The 15,000-nt window shown below is 47.4% G+C and overlaps 1 protein-coding gene across 1 annotated transcript in view; it reads right to left on the bottom strand.

Annotated features, from left to right (window-relative positions):
• Positions 1-14,850, bottom strand: part of gpatch1 (G patch domain containing 1) — a 17,191-nt gene extending 2,341 nt beyond the window's left edge. The window contains exons 1-19 of the mRNA XM_044206836.1: positions 14,694-14,850; positions 13,703-13,837; positions 13,144-13,229; positions 12,389-12,549; positions 11,086-11,183; positions 10,905-10,963; positions 10,017-10,256; positions 9,780-9,927; positions 8,289-8,368; positions 7,991-8,207; positions 5,951-6,283; positions 5,068-5,246; positions 4,236-4,362; positions 3,473-3,562; positions 3,051-3,253; positions 2,669-2,948; positions 1,817-1,891; positions 930-1,051; positions 709-839 (exon numbers count right to left, since the gene is read on the bottom strand). Of these exons, the coding sequence (XP_044062771.1) occupies positions 709-839; positions 930-1,051; positions 1,817-1,891; positions 2,669-2,948; positions 3,051-3,253; positions 3,473-3,562; positions 4,236-4,362; positions 5,068-5,246; positions 5,951-6,283; positions 7,991-8,207; positions 8,289-8,368; positions 9,780-9,927; positions 10,017-10,256; positions 10,905-10,963; positions 11,086-11,183; positions 12,389-12,549; positions 13,144-13,229; positions 13,703-13,837; positions 14,694-14,763 (2,834 nt within the window). The 5' untranslated portion in view covers positions 14,764-14,850. The remainder of the gene's footprint in view (positions 1-708; positions 840-929; positions 1,052-1,816; positions 1,892-2,668; positions 2,949-3,050; positions 3,254-3,472; positions 3,563-4,235; positions 4,363-5,067; positions 5,247-5,950; positions 6,284-7,990; positions 8,208-8,288; positions 8,369-9,779; positions 9,928-10,016; positions 10,257-10,904; positions 10,964-11,085; positions 11,184-12,388; positions 12,550-13,143; positions 13,230-13,702; positions 13,838-14,693) is intronic.
• Between the last annotated feature and the right edge of the window lie 150 nt (positions 14,851-15,000).

Raw genomic sequence — 15,000 nt, 5'->3', positions numbered from 1 at the left:
ACTGATAACACTGATAATACTGATAACACTGATAACACTGATAACACTGATAACACTGATAATACTGATAACACTGATAACACTGATAACACTGATAATACTGATAACACTGATAACACTGATAACACTAATAATACTGATAACACTGATAATACTGATAATACTGATAACACTGATAATACTGATAACACTGATAATACTGATAACACTGATAACACTGATAACACTGATAATACTGATAACACTGATAACACTGATAACACTGATAACACTGATAATACTGATAACACTGATAACACTGATAATACTGATAATACTGATAACACTGATAACACTAATAATACTGATAAACACTGATACTACTGATAACACTGATAATACTGATAACACTGATAACACTGATAACACTGATAATACTGATAACACTGATAATACTGATAACACTGATAACACTGATAATACTGATAACACTGATAACACTGATAACACTGATAATACTGATAACACTGATAATACTGATAACACTGATAACACTGATAAACACTGATACTACTGATAACACTGATACTACTGATAACACTGATAATACTGATAACACTGATAACACTGATAATACTGATAATACTGATAACACTACAGACAGCCGGTCTTTATCTCACTATATCACTCTGCCCAGTCATAATATCACTCTAAGGTTTGACCTCTGACCTCTTCAGCAGCTCCTCTGTCGACACGTGTCCAGCTTCCCCGTCACTGTCCTCCGAGCTGCTGTCCGACGCCTCCTTCGGCCTCTTCTTCTGCTGTTTCCCTTTGTGCTTGTGCTTCCTGTGTTTCTTCTTCTGCGGAAAACAAAGACCACGAAGTCAGAGCAGCAGAATGGGAGCGTCCGCGGGGCGGGGCGGAGTATTTGGGCCTTTTCTCCTCTCTACCTTCTTCTCCTTCTTGTGTTTGTGCTGCTTCCTGCTCCTGTGTTTCTTGTCTTTGCTCCTCTTGCTGGGTTTCTCCTCCTCCTCCTCGCGGGGGGAGCGGACGGAGGTGGCGCCTCCTCTGACTGAACAGGGGAACAACAGACAGAATCAGAAATACTTTATTGATCCCTGAAGGGAAACTCTTTGTTCCAGCAGCTCGCCTTTACGTCAGCGCACACAGGAGGAAGTACTAGCAAACAATAAAAAATATAATACACTATAAAACAAATAAATGAAGTACCAGGTGTGGTACTTGTATGCTTTTACACTTATTTTATCATTTATATCCACTTTGTACTTAATTTAACTTAGCTGTATTATACTTTGATTTGCACATCTCTTATTTCTTACTATTAATAACTGTCTCGTTGCGGACTTATTTTATTCTTATTCCCGTTTCTATTAGTGCTTCTATCCCCGTGTGACGTGACAGCGAGCAGCTGGAACGAAAGAGTTTCCCGTCGGGGATCAATAAAGCATTTCTGATTCAAAACAGTAACGTGTATTTACAGGACGCATTCAGCTTCTCCTGCGAGTTTAAGCTGCGACTCTGCTGGTATTCTGCGCGTTCAGACTCTCCTCCTCTGAGCAACAGAGCTGTGTGTTTCTATCTGTGAGGTGTACATGATGACTTCTGTAGGGGTGTGCGCCGTTTTCCAGTAAGTAAAACTTTCTGTATATCGCACAGCTCAAAACCTGCGTTCATGCTGAGGAGAATCGTCTTAATGTCTCTAACTGATCTTTCTCTCGATACGAGAGCAGGTTGTAATATTACAGTGAAACTGAAAAACCTCACGAAGTGAGTAAAGTCTGTTTTCGGCCGGTCTTGGCGTTTAGGAGTGACTCACCGAGAGCCGAAGGAGGCGGCAGCTTCGGACCGAACTCCTCCTCTTCTCGCGTCGAGCTCTGAGACGAAACCACCGCTGTTAAAGAAACACAGACGACAAACACCACGAAAAGTCAGAACCACGCCACCATCGACAGAAACGACACACCTCAGCTTCTGCTTACAACTCGCACTTTTTATTTTAAGCGCTTCTTGTTATTTATTTGAGCAACTTTATGAAACAATGGACACAGCAGCTCGATTTGAAGAACACACATTTGTTTTGACGTCATCAACACCAACTTCCTGCTTCGTTGGTTTTCTTCACAGTTTGCAAGGTGCTAACATTTTTACTGCTTCGTGTTGCACATTTACACTTTCTCTGAAACTTTACGGTGATTTTGAGCTTGACAAAAAGCTGGTGACATCTCTGGTTTCGGGGGTCGGCGCTCTCTATATTCACTTTAGCTTCAAAACACGAGGATGATGCAGGTGCATGATGGGAGTTGAGGACGCGTCTCTGCTTGCATCTGGTTTTTTTTAGCTAGCTCGTAGGGGATTGATCCTGCTGGTCTAGGGATCAAACTCCGCAACCATCCGGTCACAAACCAACTTCTCTCACCTTTAGGCCACGCTGCCCTTGCATTTAAGAGTTTGCAAGGGCGTTTCAAGAACCTTCAAGGACATTTAAGAAAGGACCTGCGAGGAGACTTCTGACCTCGTTAATATTTAAAAACAGGCTTCCGGCAGTGACATCACCGTGTGTGGCTGAGCGATTCATTCTCCATCTTAAGGGCTCTCCGGTCGAAAGCTCTGCGAACACATCAGTAAGGGGACCTTTTAAATCTTTCAGGATGGTTTTAGCTGTCCTTACCTGTCTGCTGGCTGGAGGCGGAGGTGGAGGAGGAGGAGGCGACGAAGGAGGAGGTGACGGAGGAGGAGGCGACGGTGAAGAGGTTCAGCGGCTGTGGCTCGACTTTGACCTCATCCTCCTCATCGTTGCTCTCTCCCTCTGATGAAGAGGAGGATTCCTCATCAGAGGAGCCCGCGAAGATGGCCTTGAACAGATCCATGGGAGGCCTGCTCTCCTCCTCCTCTTCCTCCTCCTCCTCTTCCTCCTTCTTGTCTGGGCTGTGCCGATCCGCTGACTTTGCCTGTGTGAAGAGAGCACGAGGTCAGAGTTCCATGAAAGCTCCTGGTCCGGGTCCTGCTCTCCAGAGGACGAACCCTTTAGAGTCACAGTGAGTTGGACTCACCTCCTGCGTTCTGTGGTCTGGAGTCGGGCCGTCGGTGCTGGTGGAGGCAGGTAGAGCCCGTACGGAGGCTCGTTCCAGTGTGGTGTCGGTCTGGTTTCGTGCGGCGCTGAGCAGCTCAGTCAGCGGGTCATTCTTCTTCTTCTCCTCCTGGTCTGAAACGTCCCACCGAGACCTCTTTCCAGCCTCTGGAGGCTTTGGAGGAGCTGAGCAGAGGAGGAGGAGGAGGAAGAAGAAGAAGTGAGTTTAGAGGATAATGTCACGCAGAGAGATCCTTGGGGCAGAAACTCAGTCAAAGATTAGAGGCAGAGAAACAAATACACACTGTAAATAAATATAGAGGCTGAAACAATGAGAAAGTCCTGATTCAGACCACGAGGGGACACAGAGCAGCTGCAGCGCCCCCTGCAGGTGGATTCACTTACCTGGTGTCTCCGTGCTCTCCGTCACAGTCAGGAAGTTGAAGACTGAGAACCTGTCTCTCTTCACCTTGGGCAGACCCACCATACCGGACCTGCAGGACCAGCGGGTCACATGTCAGTTACTTAGACTTCTTTAAATCAGCAGCCGGATTCAGCTGAATTTAGACTAAACTTCCTGTCAGGATGAGAGTTCCTGACTGAAACATGTTTGGATTTAATCACAACATTCAGATTCAAACGTCTAATGTCGCATTTCTGTGTGTGTGTGTGTTGTACCCGGGGTAGGTGTGTGTGTGTGTGTGTGTGTTGTACCCGGTAGGGGGTAGGGTGTGTGTGTGTGTGTGTGTGTGTGTGTGTACCCGGGTAGGGGTGTGTGGTGTGTGTGTGTGTGTGTGTGTGTGTACCCGGTAGGGGTGTGTGTGTGTGTTGTGTGTGTGTGTGTGTGTGTGTGTGTGTGTGTGTGTGTGTTGTACCCGGGGTAGGGGTGTGTGTGTGTGTGTGTGTGTGTGGGTGTGTGTGTGTGTACCAGGGGTAGGGTGTGTGTGTGTGTGTGTGTGTGTTGTACCAGGGTAGGTGTGTGTGTGTGTGTGTGTGTGTGTGTGTGTGTGTGTGTTGTACCAGGGTAGGGGTGTGTGTGTGTGTGTGTGTGTGTGGGTGTGTGTGTGTGTTGTACCCGGGGTAGGGGTGTGTGTGTGTGTGTGTGTGTGTTGTACCCGGGGTAGTGTGTGTGTGTGTGTGTGTGTGTGTGTGTGTGTGTGTGTTGTACCCGGGGTAGGGGTGGGGACGTTGAACCTCTTGCACAGCAGTTTGTCAGGATGCCACTCAAACGTTTCTCTGGTCAGTTTCCCGAACATCTTCATATTCACGGCGGCCTGTTTGTCGTCCACGTCGCCCTGACAACCAAACAACCACAAACAGGCATTTTACACCTTCAGATCAGTGAAAACAGCTGTTTGATGTCCTCTCTGTCTCTGGAGGAGACATCAACCCTGATGATGTCACAGTGATGTCATCAGGCCTGGCGACTACTGACGTCTAACGTCCGGTCTGCGTTACAAACTGGAGGTGCGGAGTTTAACGCCGTGGCTGTTCACCAGGCAGGGAGGCTCTAATGAAAGACGCTATCCAGGTGCATTGTGGGAAATGTAGGATCCAGTGTTTTTGGACTAAAAGCATGGATGTATTATAGAACTGGATACCGGACCCCAAAATGAAAATGAGAATTTCTCGCCTGGCGTATACGCCAAAAGGTTTTCCGGCTTCCTGGTTTAGTCCCGGCGTCTGCGGCCCGCTGAATAACCGCAGCAGTGTCTTTTATAATGGCAGCCTGTGGGGAAGACGCTCTTTGGGCCGCGGGGGGATTTTCACTGCAATACCGCGAGTCGCCACCGGATACAACTGGCGGAGCAGCGGCACCGAATCCACGTCTTATCATACATCCATGACTAAAAGTCTGCAGCTCAGATTTGGACCGCTCTGTTTTTAATGCGTCTCTCACAAGTTAACAAACACAGTAAATTAAGATTCGTTAAACTAAGATTACTGGCAGCGGCAGGTGTCGGCGGACGGACGTGTTATGGTCCGGAGCAGCTTCCTACCTCCTGGTCCCGGCTGACCTCCACGCTGTCGTCGTCCTCCTGCTGTTTGGCGCTGGTGAAGCGGGAGGAGAGCGAGGAGGAGGTGGGTCGGTACAGGATGGAGGCTCGGACAAACTCGTCCCTCTCCCTGCTGCGCTCCCACTCCGTCACCCCCGGGTCCAGACTCTGCTCCAGGGCGTCTGAGACACACAGACAGAGGAGGGGGGTTGCACTGGATCTCAGGTTCACCTCTAAGGTCCAGCTCTGCCAGAGAGGGTCTACTTTTGTCTCTGAAGCCTGAAATTCATGTGTGAATTTGAATGTACAGAACTGCCTGCATTTATCTGCAGTTTCCATAACTGTAACGTTTACGGATTCATTTCAGATGTTATTGACTTTGCCTCAACACCTTTATAGCAAAACCAGTTGTTTGTGTTTATAAAGTGGAGAAAGAGAAGGGAAAACGTCAGTTTTCATGCTACTAAACTTCGTCTTCGTCCTCTTTTCAGCAAGAAAACAACAAAACTGCATCGCAGCCAGCATCAGGTCAGCAGCGGCCTGTTGGACCTCCGCTCCGCCTCCTCCTGCTCTCTGATCACTGTGTTTTAATGCTGCTGAACTCGTTTAGTTGTTCTCAGTTAAATGTTTCTGTTTCTGTTGTCAGACAACTGAACGAGGATAAATACTAAAACTAAAAGTTTTAAGAGTTACGTGTTGTTGGATTTAACCAGCTTAATGCGGACGTGCTGTAATAAACGCTGTGCAGGAAACAGGCAGTGCGGTAATTAACAGAGTACAGACATCTAAACGAGCTGCAAACGTGAAAGATGTGTCTGCCGAAGAACAGACTGCAGACAGACGCTCCCGCAGTGCATGATGGGACACGTAGGGCGGAGCCTCCTACCTTTGTCTCCCTGTTTCAGGCGGTTCAGGTACAGCTCGTAGCGCGCCTGTTTGCTGGGGTTCTTTTCAAACGGTCTGAAGGTCTGTGTGGAGGTCTGGATGCCTCTCCACGCTGCCAGAGCCTCCTGCTGGAGGCCGGAGGAGGCCGCACCATCCGCAGACGCCGTCCCCACCGCCGTCCCCGCCAACGTCCCCGCCAACGTCCCCGCCGGCCGCGAGGCGTCGCTGGAGGCCGGGGTGGTGGTTTTAGTGGAGGGCGCGTTGGAGGAGTTGCGGAGGTTGAGCAGTCGCTCTCTGTCTTCAGGCTTCAGCAGCTCCATGACTGAACTGGGACCTGATCAGGATTCAGGATTCATAATTATTTATAATAATTCCTTGGATCAAAGAAATCTTATATATATATAAATACACACACACAGTAGACTTTTCATCAGTTTGTTGCATCTCCTACATATTTTTTCTGATGTTTAATCAAACCGTTCGGTGTTTCAAAGCAAACCCGGTAAAAAACACATCTGTTATGGTTATTAGTTTGTTCTTTGATGTTTTTCTATACTTGTTCTAACTGACATAAACTACCACAACTATTTTCATTATCCATTAAATCTAGTGATTATTTTCTTGATTAATCATTTAGTCTATAAAATTTGATACCCTTTCCCCGGAGTCCGAGGTGACGTCTTCAAATGTCTTTGTTTTGTCCGACCAACTGTCCAAAACCGCAAAATATTCAGTTCAACAGAGAAAAGCAGAAAATCTTCACATCGGAGAAACTGCAAAGTCTGTTTGCTTAAAAAAAAAAAAAAAAACTTAAACGATTAATCGATTATCAAAATAGTTGTAGATTAATTTTCTGTCAATCGATCGAACGATTAATCGACTAATCGTTGCTGCTTCACTTGAATACATCGTGCAGCTGCGACCAGGTTTAGGTGTCGTGTGCACGCATGAACACCGAGTAATTCTGTAAACACTTGATGGCACCTACAGGTGGCGTTACAGTAAAAATGTGTTTTTACGTGAGATTATTTTTTGAAGTGGGGCTGTGTGAGGTACTGATCCACGGTCAGTGCAGACGGCGGTCGGCACGCCCCCGGTTTGGAGCCGCAGACAGAAGCTAAGCCACCTGCTGCTGTGGACGGGGGCGCAGCCACCTAAAAAAGTCCATATCAGTTTAAAGGTTGTGTATAATGGCGTCCTGAGCGGAGGCTGGCGTCACACCCCCTCTGCCTGTGCCGTCAGACGGGGAACTGAAGCCGTACATCCATCCGTGCTCTCTTCAAAGCCACCAGACTCCTTTGACAAAAACAGTGATTTTACCTCGCAGAACACAGGAGCTGCCGGTCCGCCGCTGCCTCGACGGGTCAGTTCGTTTGTGTTATCGTGTGACTTTGGCCACCCCCACTTCAAAAACTAACCTTTAAATATAAGGTCGTTATTGACATTTACTTATTACAAATGTTGCACATTGTACAATGTTGTAATAACACTTTCTAACATGCTTTAGATTTAACAAAAAATCATGTTTCAGCATTGATTTGACGAAGTTTATGAGTTAGTATTTTTGCATTTCAGGCATTCGACTTTTGACATTTTGGAAAGTCTTGCGTTAACGTGTCATCAACAGCAGAACTGCAACAGTTAATCGATTCGTTTCAATCGGCAAACTGAATGCGTTTGGGTTTCGGACTGTTGGTCGGACAAAACAAGACATTTGGAGCCGTCACCCTGGACGCTGGGAAACTGTGGCGGATATTTTTCACAGTTTTCTGATATTTTATACTAGACAAGGCGATTAATCAATTGAGCAATAACCAACAGATTAATCGATAATGGAAATAATAGTTATTTGTAGTTCTAGACGCAGCAGCAGCATCGGATAAGCTAAACCCAGCACTGCGCAGTTAGCGCCACCCTGAGGACAGACGTTGCATGTTTAGCTGTTCAGACTGTACGAACAGGTGAACGATCAGGTAACCGACACTGCAGCCTCCAGGGGACGCTCACAGGACTTCACATCGATAACTGATTCTCTTCCTACCTTGCAGGGCGTCTTCTCCCAGCAGCGCCCTCCTCTGGCCGGAGTCCAGCTGGTGGCGTCCTCCTTGTCGGGGCTCCTCTTTGACCATGTGGCCCCTGGAGGCCCTCAGAGCCTCTGCAAGTGCGGGACTGACCCCGGAGAGACCCGAAACGTCGACCGACGGACGGAAACGATGGACGGGACGATAGTCGCCGGGCAGAGAGGGGGGAGGGAAGATCTACAGACAGACAGAGACCACGTTAGATCAGCGAAGGAGTTCATTTCAGCGAGACGTCAGCAGACGGTTGAAGCTGCTCACGGTTTTCTCCTCGGCTGGTTTTTGGGCCAGAGTGAAGCCCTCCAGGATTTTTCCGAGGTACGACGCATCTTTGCTTTTGTCTGTGAACAAGAAGAAAAAAAAAGAAAAAGTATAAATTATAATGTTTCCAACATTTCTTAATACAGGCTTTACTAAAAGCAGCGCTCAGCGTTAAACGCGGTCCGCGGTTCTGAATCTGCAACAAAACAGGTTCAGGTTCAAAAAATGACATTAAGACAAAAACATCTGTATGGTGAAGTGTTGGGGCGTCAAAGCCATGTGAGGTTGTTCATATAAAGTGTGAATAAAAAGATAAAACGAGTTGCAGATACGCACAGAAACAGGTTGCTGCTGCATCTGTGTGCTGATGTTAACTGGCTGTCTGCTGTTGCTTTACAAGATGACTTCTACTTAGAGGAGTCCTGCAGTAACGCAGTCCCAGTCCAGGTTTCCACGCAGATTCTGATCCAGTATTTGATCTGACGCAGTTTGGAAGATGGGAACTACGATTAATGACGGCTGTTTGCTGATGATTCTCTGTTTCAGAAGGTTTCGATCGTCACTGAAAAGAAACGTTCCTCAGGCATTTTGAGGTAAACAAAGAAGAAAGAAACTACATTAACGTCTTTATTTAGTTGGTTATGAACTTCAGTGTGCAGATAGAGTCCATCCTGTGAGGGTGAAACCTGTTGGTGTCTCAAAGCACTAATATGCCGACCAAATAAAACCGTTTAACCTTTTCTCGTGTCCCTATGTAAGCATCCATCTTAATGTCCGTCCTCCACTTTGTCCAGACTGAAGCATCGGCAGCTGCTGGACTGTGATGAACCGTGCTTCATCGTTCATGCTCCCCTCAGGATGAACTGTAATAACTCTGCTGATCCTCTGACTTTCCATCTAGCGCCACCATCAGGTCGACATGTTAACGTGTCCGACACTTTGGTTTCTGACCAAACACCTGCAGAGCTGCTGACGCTCCCATCAGCCTCAGCTGCGCTCTGTGTTCACTGCTGATCAGCTAATGCTAGCACGCTAATGCGCTAAGCTAAGAGGGTAAAGCTGCTAAACATCAGCACGTTAGCGTTGTCACTGTGAGCATGTTAGCATGCTGATGTTAGCATTTAGCGCAAAGCACAACCTCACAGAGCTGCTAGCTCGGCTGTCGACTGAGCCTTGACAGTTTACACACGGACTTCCTGTAATAAAGTTTTTTTCAGTTGTAGTTTTGTGTACTTGTGTTAAACTACGATCCCTAATGGGAGGCAGGTGGGAGGAATAACCAGGTACGTTACAGACCTGAAAGTGAGGTGGAACCTTCTGGTTTGTGTGTTTGCTCTAGTCTCTCACTGTTTCTATGTTCTTCTGTTATTACTTCCGTGTCCATGTGTACATTATCACAAAGCTTTGAAGAAATATGTATAAATATATATATATGTTCATGAAATCCACAAACTTTCCAGGCCTCTCCAGGTCTTTCCCAGGCGGCGTTACCTCTTTTCTTGGTGTACTGCTGTGGAGCCGTCCAGCCATACAGGCCGTCTCCAGGCTCCTCTCCTCCCAGCACTGTGTCGTATCTGGACATGGAGTCTCTGTGGTAAACGTCCTCATCCTCCTCCTCCAGGGCCCCCACCCCGAACGCCTGCAGGTCGAAGGTCAGCAGCAGCACTTAGAGTTACAACACGTAGATGTGGTTTTATTAAAAAAAGATGTGGACTTCAGAGCTCCCACCTGTCCGGCCACGCCTCCTCTCCGCGAGCCTCTCTGCGCGTCTCCGAACAGCCGACTCCTCGTCTCAGACTGCGGCTTGAACAGGTCGATGTGTTCGGGTGCTCCTCGGCCCAGCAGAGCCAGGCCCGGGTCCAGACCGCGGTACCCCAGACCCTGAACCCCCAGCCTGGGGTTGAAGTCCACCGGAGTGACGTCCTTCGGGGCAAAGGTCACGTTCTCTGGAGCAAACTCGTCATCGTCCTGCCGGGCAGAGAGAGGAAGCAACGTGAATATTCACGCTCTTCTGAAGCAGCTTGGGCGTTTTAATTGTATTCAAATGTTTGATGTTTGCAATAAAGAGGATTCTGGTGTCGGACTCAACGGACTCGATTTGAGGACGGAGACTTGACCTAAAATGTGTCACCACAGTTTAAAAAGGGCGGAATTTGTATTTATGATCCTGAGAGCGAAATGACTCAGAGACTCATTTTCATTCATCTTTAACATAATTTGAAACTTTAGACAGAATAACTCACTCAGCCGCAGCTCCTGTGTGTGTTTGATCATTGACACAGTCGTCATCGATCACAGCGGTGCGCTAACAATGTAAACGACTGACAGAAAATGAATCAACAATTTAGAAATCTGATTTATCGTTTGTGAAGAAAAACTCCCCCCATCCTCTGTTTGTATCTCAGTAACATGAATGTCTTTAGGTTTTGTTGCAGTCAAACAAAACCAAATAAGTGAATATAATAATAATAATAATAATTGATCATTAGTTACAGCTCAAGTTTCGTCAGTGTCTCCATCCTGTGACCCTTCTGAACAGACAGCTGCAGCTCAAACTGGGTTTCAGTCTGGACCAGGTTTTCAGTCCTGTCTCTCTGTCTCTGCGGTCTCACCCACCTCTGAGTCCTCTGATCCAGCAGGGGGCAGCACACAGCTGTAAACTCTGCTACCTGCATCTGTCCGGAGGAGAAAGAAGAGAACATTACAACAGATAAAGCAAAATCCCAGAACTCACCGTGCAAACAAACACACGGCTCAGAGAAGACGCCGCTCTGAGAGCAGCTGTCCTCGTACGGACCCGTCTGCTGTCGGCGAGCTTTCCTCTTGACTCGAGGCCCCACACCCTGACCTTCCTTCCAGCCCATCCTCCTCAGCAGCTCCACCCCGATGGACGACCTGAGAGACAAAACCAACGCACCTCAGAACAGACTCAAGTTTTCACTGTGTTATTCACATTTCCAGAAACATCACTCACTTTTATAAAAACAGAACAAACTATTAAGTTGCTCCGACTCCTGGATTTATTCCGGCACAGACGCTTCGCCGAACAAGCACAGGATGAACGTTGGTTGAAATATAATCTGAATTAATCCAGGATTTGAAGAATTAATGAAATTAAAGCTGGAGGGACTTTTACACAGAAATGAACGTCTGTAGCTGCGGCTTTTCCTTGCTGGACAGCTGAGAGACGGACCGAGGACACGGACGTCCCGTTACTGCTCTGGACAGGCTGGTAAAATATCTGCAGTCGGCTGTGCAGCTGTTTCATTTACTCTACCGAATAATTATGGTCTTGGAAACTTCTCTGTATTTCTGATCACGAGCCTGGAGCTCACTGCAGGCGAACACCATCAGCAGGCGGCGACAGCGTCGGTGTAGTTACTCTGACTGCCTGAAGGGGGAGACACACGTTCAGCACTGCAGCTCGATGCTTCTTTTAATTATCAGTTATTTAATTATTTCTTTTGGCAGGATTAAATCACTACATCTAAAACTGCTTATTTAGTCTGACCAAAAACCAAATCAGCTGACTACAGCTGGGGGCCGTTTCACCAAACCTGCAACATGACATCATGTCCTTTCACTAAACTAAACAAATGTCATCAGGGTCCAACATAACCGCCGGCCCGGGGGCCCGACGACCCGGGGGCCAGCAAAAGGTCACGCAGGGCAAGTTGATGGAAGAGTCCTGGAATACAAGACGAATATCCAGACTCTTTGTTGTGTTGCTCCGCCTCCACATCAGTATAAGTTATAAGTATAAGCTACACGCCGCTCGTTCTGTACACTGTCATACTTACCGGGACGAGGCTACGAAAAGAAAGAGGAGCTTTCTGCTTTCCAGGAAGCAGCAGAGCTGCTGGGTGGAAACAGCGACTGCGGTTCGTTCTGTGCAGTCTGCCGGCCGCTCCCTGCACAGCTTTCTATCTATCCACATTGGCTGAAATGTGATCAGAAATCATTAAATAATGGATTTTCTGGCTGCCGGGCCAGTGAAAATACACAGGGGGCCAGTAAAACTCGGATCTACTGGCCCCTGGTCTCGCTCTGTGCGCCACACATGTGACCTGAGTGGAAGCGTTTGTCCCGGCTGAGCTCACCTGGAAGGTGCGATCAGCTCCTCCAGCAGAGTGTCTCCGGGGATCAGCGCCGCCTGAGCGCCGACGGCCCGCGCCTTCTCTCTGGCCTCGTCTCTGCGGCTGGACGAGAACTCCCGACTGGTGGAGATCTCTCTGGGGGCGATGCCGTGCTCGCCGAAGTCCTGACGCACAACAACAGTCAGTTCCACTAAACCTGCATCAACACGCTGACCCTAAAGCATTCTTACAGAAGAAATTACAGTTCATTTACAGAGATCGCCACAGCGCGGCTCTGATGAGGAGCCTCGCCACCCGACCATCTAACAAATCAAATGGACTCGTCCACTCATTCTCTCTCACACGCTTCAGTTTTTAGAGGTCAAACCAGCCAGTATTTCACAGAAAAGAGCAAGTATTAGATCTAAAAATCAACAGATACATAAACAGATACAGAAGCGAAAAATAAAGAAGCTCCTTCAACGAAATGAACTGCGTTTCTGAAGACTTTTCCATTCTGCCGCTAACAAACCCCCCCTCTGCTGCTCCGTGAGGAAGAACGCTGCCCTGTCTGATATTACTGCACCCAAACAAAGATGGCAGCTGGATAAATCACTTCTTTGTTGGGTTGAGGAGATTTAAAAAAAAGAAAGAAAGTCCCTTATTTTATATATCGGGGCTGTAATTATCAGCGCTGGAGCCTCACACGTGAATTCAACTAAAACACAGTCGATTCATTCCAGCAGGTTTAGCTGCTGAATGAAAGCACTCGGCGGTACCTCCTCGTCCATGAAGTCTTCCGGTCTGACATGACGTTTGTCCGCTTTCTGTTGCCGTGACGACACAAAGGTGGACGGGGCCCAGCCTGAAGACACAGCAACACAACAATCAGAGGACAAGAAGTCAGTAAGCTGACGTTTCACGTCCGGAGATAAACTCCAGACAAACTGAAACACGACCTTCGACCCTCGTTTGAAAAGACTGAACCAAAGCTTGTGGTTACTGTTCATAAATGTTAAATTAATTATTTCTTTGTTAACATTATCTGGCTGGAGCTTCTCCAGTGGGTCGGACCGAAGACTTCATCAGCTTTGACTCTTCAGATGGACATTTGTCTTTAAATACTCGACAGTTCGCTGAAAAACATAACTGATGATGAGTTTGTGACAAAAGCAGCTGCAGCCCTGAAATCAGCTGATTTATTAGCCAAAGAAATCCTCTGAAATGAGTTGAGTGGGATTGTTGTTGTCGGTGAGGAGGGCAGATCACACAGGAGGCGTGTCTGAGCGTTGCATCACCTGGACAGGTGAGCAGGTGTTACGATGCAGCGGCACTCACCTTCTTTAGTGCCCACAGTGTTGAAGTAACCAGCGGAAAAGCCTCCGGTGAACGCCCCGTGGAACCTCTGGTATCGGCCCTTCTCGTCCTTCACCGTCTGCTCGTGGAGCGGGACCGGCTTCTTCAGCGGCTCGTCTGCAACACACACACACACACACACACACACACACACACACACGGTGTGACAGAGTGCTCGGGTCCTGCAGCGTCAAACTGACAGCATTTATCATGACGAAGGGTCGCTTTCAGAGTGAACCTGTGTCCTAAGTGCATCTTATTCACCTTCAGATTTAATAAAAACAAGAGTGTGCAGAGTACAGGTGTCTCACCACACTGTCTGTTTACATCACAGCACCAACACACTTTAAGGACAGGGAGTGTTTCAACGACAGAATTAGAGACAGAATAGAGGATTTCCCCATGCAGACCAAACTCAATACAAAAATCTTGCATTTTGTTCCTCGACTTTCTGACAAAAGTTAGTGTTCAAAATGTATCTCAGGAATCAGGATTATTGCCGAATAGCTAAACACCACTGAGACACTAAACCACATCGGCTTTAACAGCAGTGTGTATCCTCTCACTGGTTTACACTCGGTTCTGCCTCCGTCTTCATCCTCTGCTACAGGAAACCGACAGTAAAGGCGACGTGAAGAAGCAGACTGAAAACGAGCTTTGAATGAGATTATTTGCTGGTTTGAGAATCACTTTGTAAGCCGAAGCGATTCTTAAAGATCTTAACTGACAATCCGCTGAGTTCAGCCGTTCTGCACGATGATTTAAAACAGACAGAATCTGAATGAAGTCTGGGTTACAAACCAGGGGGCTAGGCTAACAACTCACAGCTTGTTGCTGTTAGCTAGCTGCTCGTTAGCTTAGCTTCTAAAGTGACTGCCGGAAACGTCGTGGCTCATTTCTCGACATATGAAACATCCGGAAAGTGCTCAAGTGCCATCGCGCGGATTGTAGAGGTTTTTAAAACGAAGTTTACCTTCTTCCAAAGGCTCCAAAGGAGTCCCGTAGCTCACAAAATCCTGGTCGCTGTCACTGTCGGACGCCATGTTTTTTTTACTACAACTACGGTAGGCGCAGCAGGACAAACTAAGGTTGTTTCAGCCATCGCGGGAGAAAGGGCGACATCTTGTGGTGGCGACGCTGAAACCTTCCTGCCGCAGATTCACTGGTTATTGTAAAGAAATGCACGTTAGTTGATATTCAAGAGCAGCAGCTTCGGGATTTTTCAACCATCAATACACAAGTTTTACAAAATAAACACTCATAACTCATTCATGTGTTAA

The sequence above is a fragment of the Siniperca chuatsi genome, linkage group LG1 (assembly GCF_020085105.1).
Source record: "Siniperca chuatsi isolate FFG_IHB_CAS linkage group LG1, ASM2008510v1, whole genome shotgun sequence".
Taxonomy (NCBI): Eukaryota; Metazoa; Chordata; class Actinopteri; order Centrarchiformes; family Sinipercidae; genus Siniperca; species Siniperca chuatsi.
Note: the sequence above shows the minus strand (reverse complement) of the source record. Positions and strands in the feature narration are given on the sequence as shown.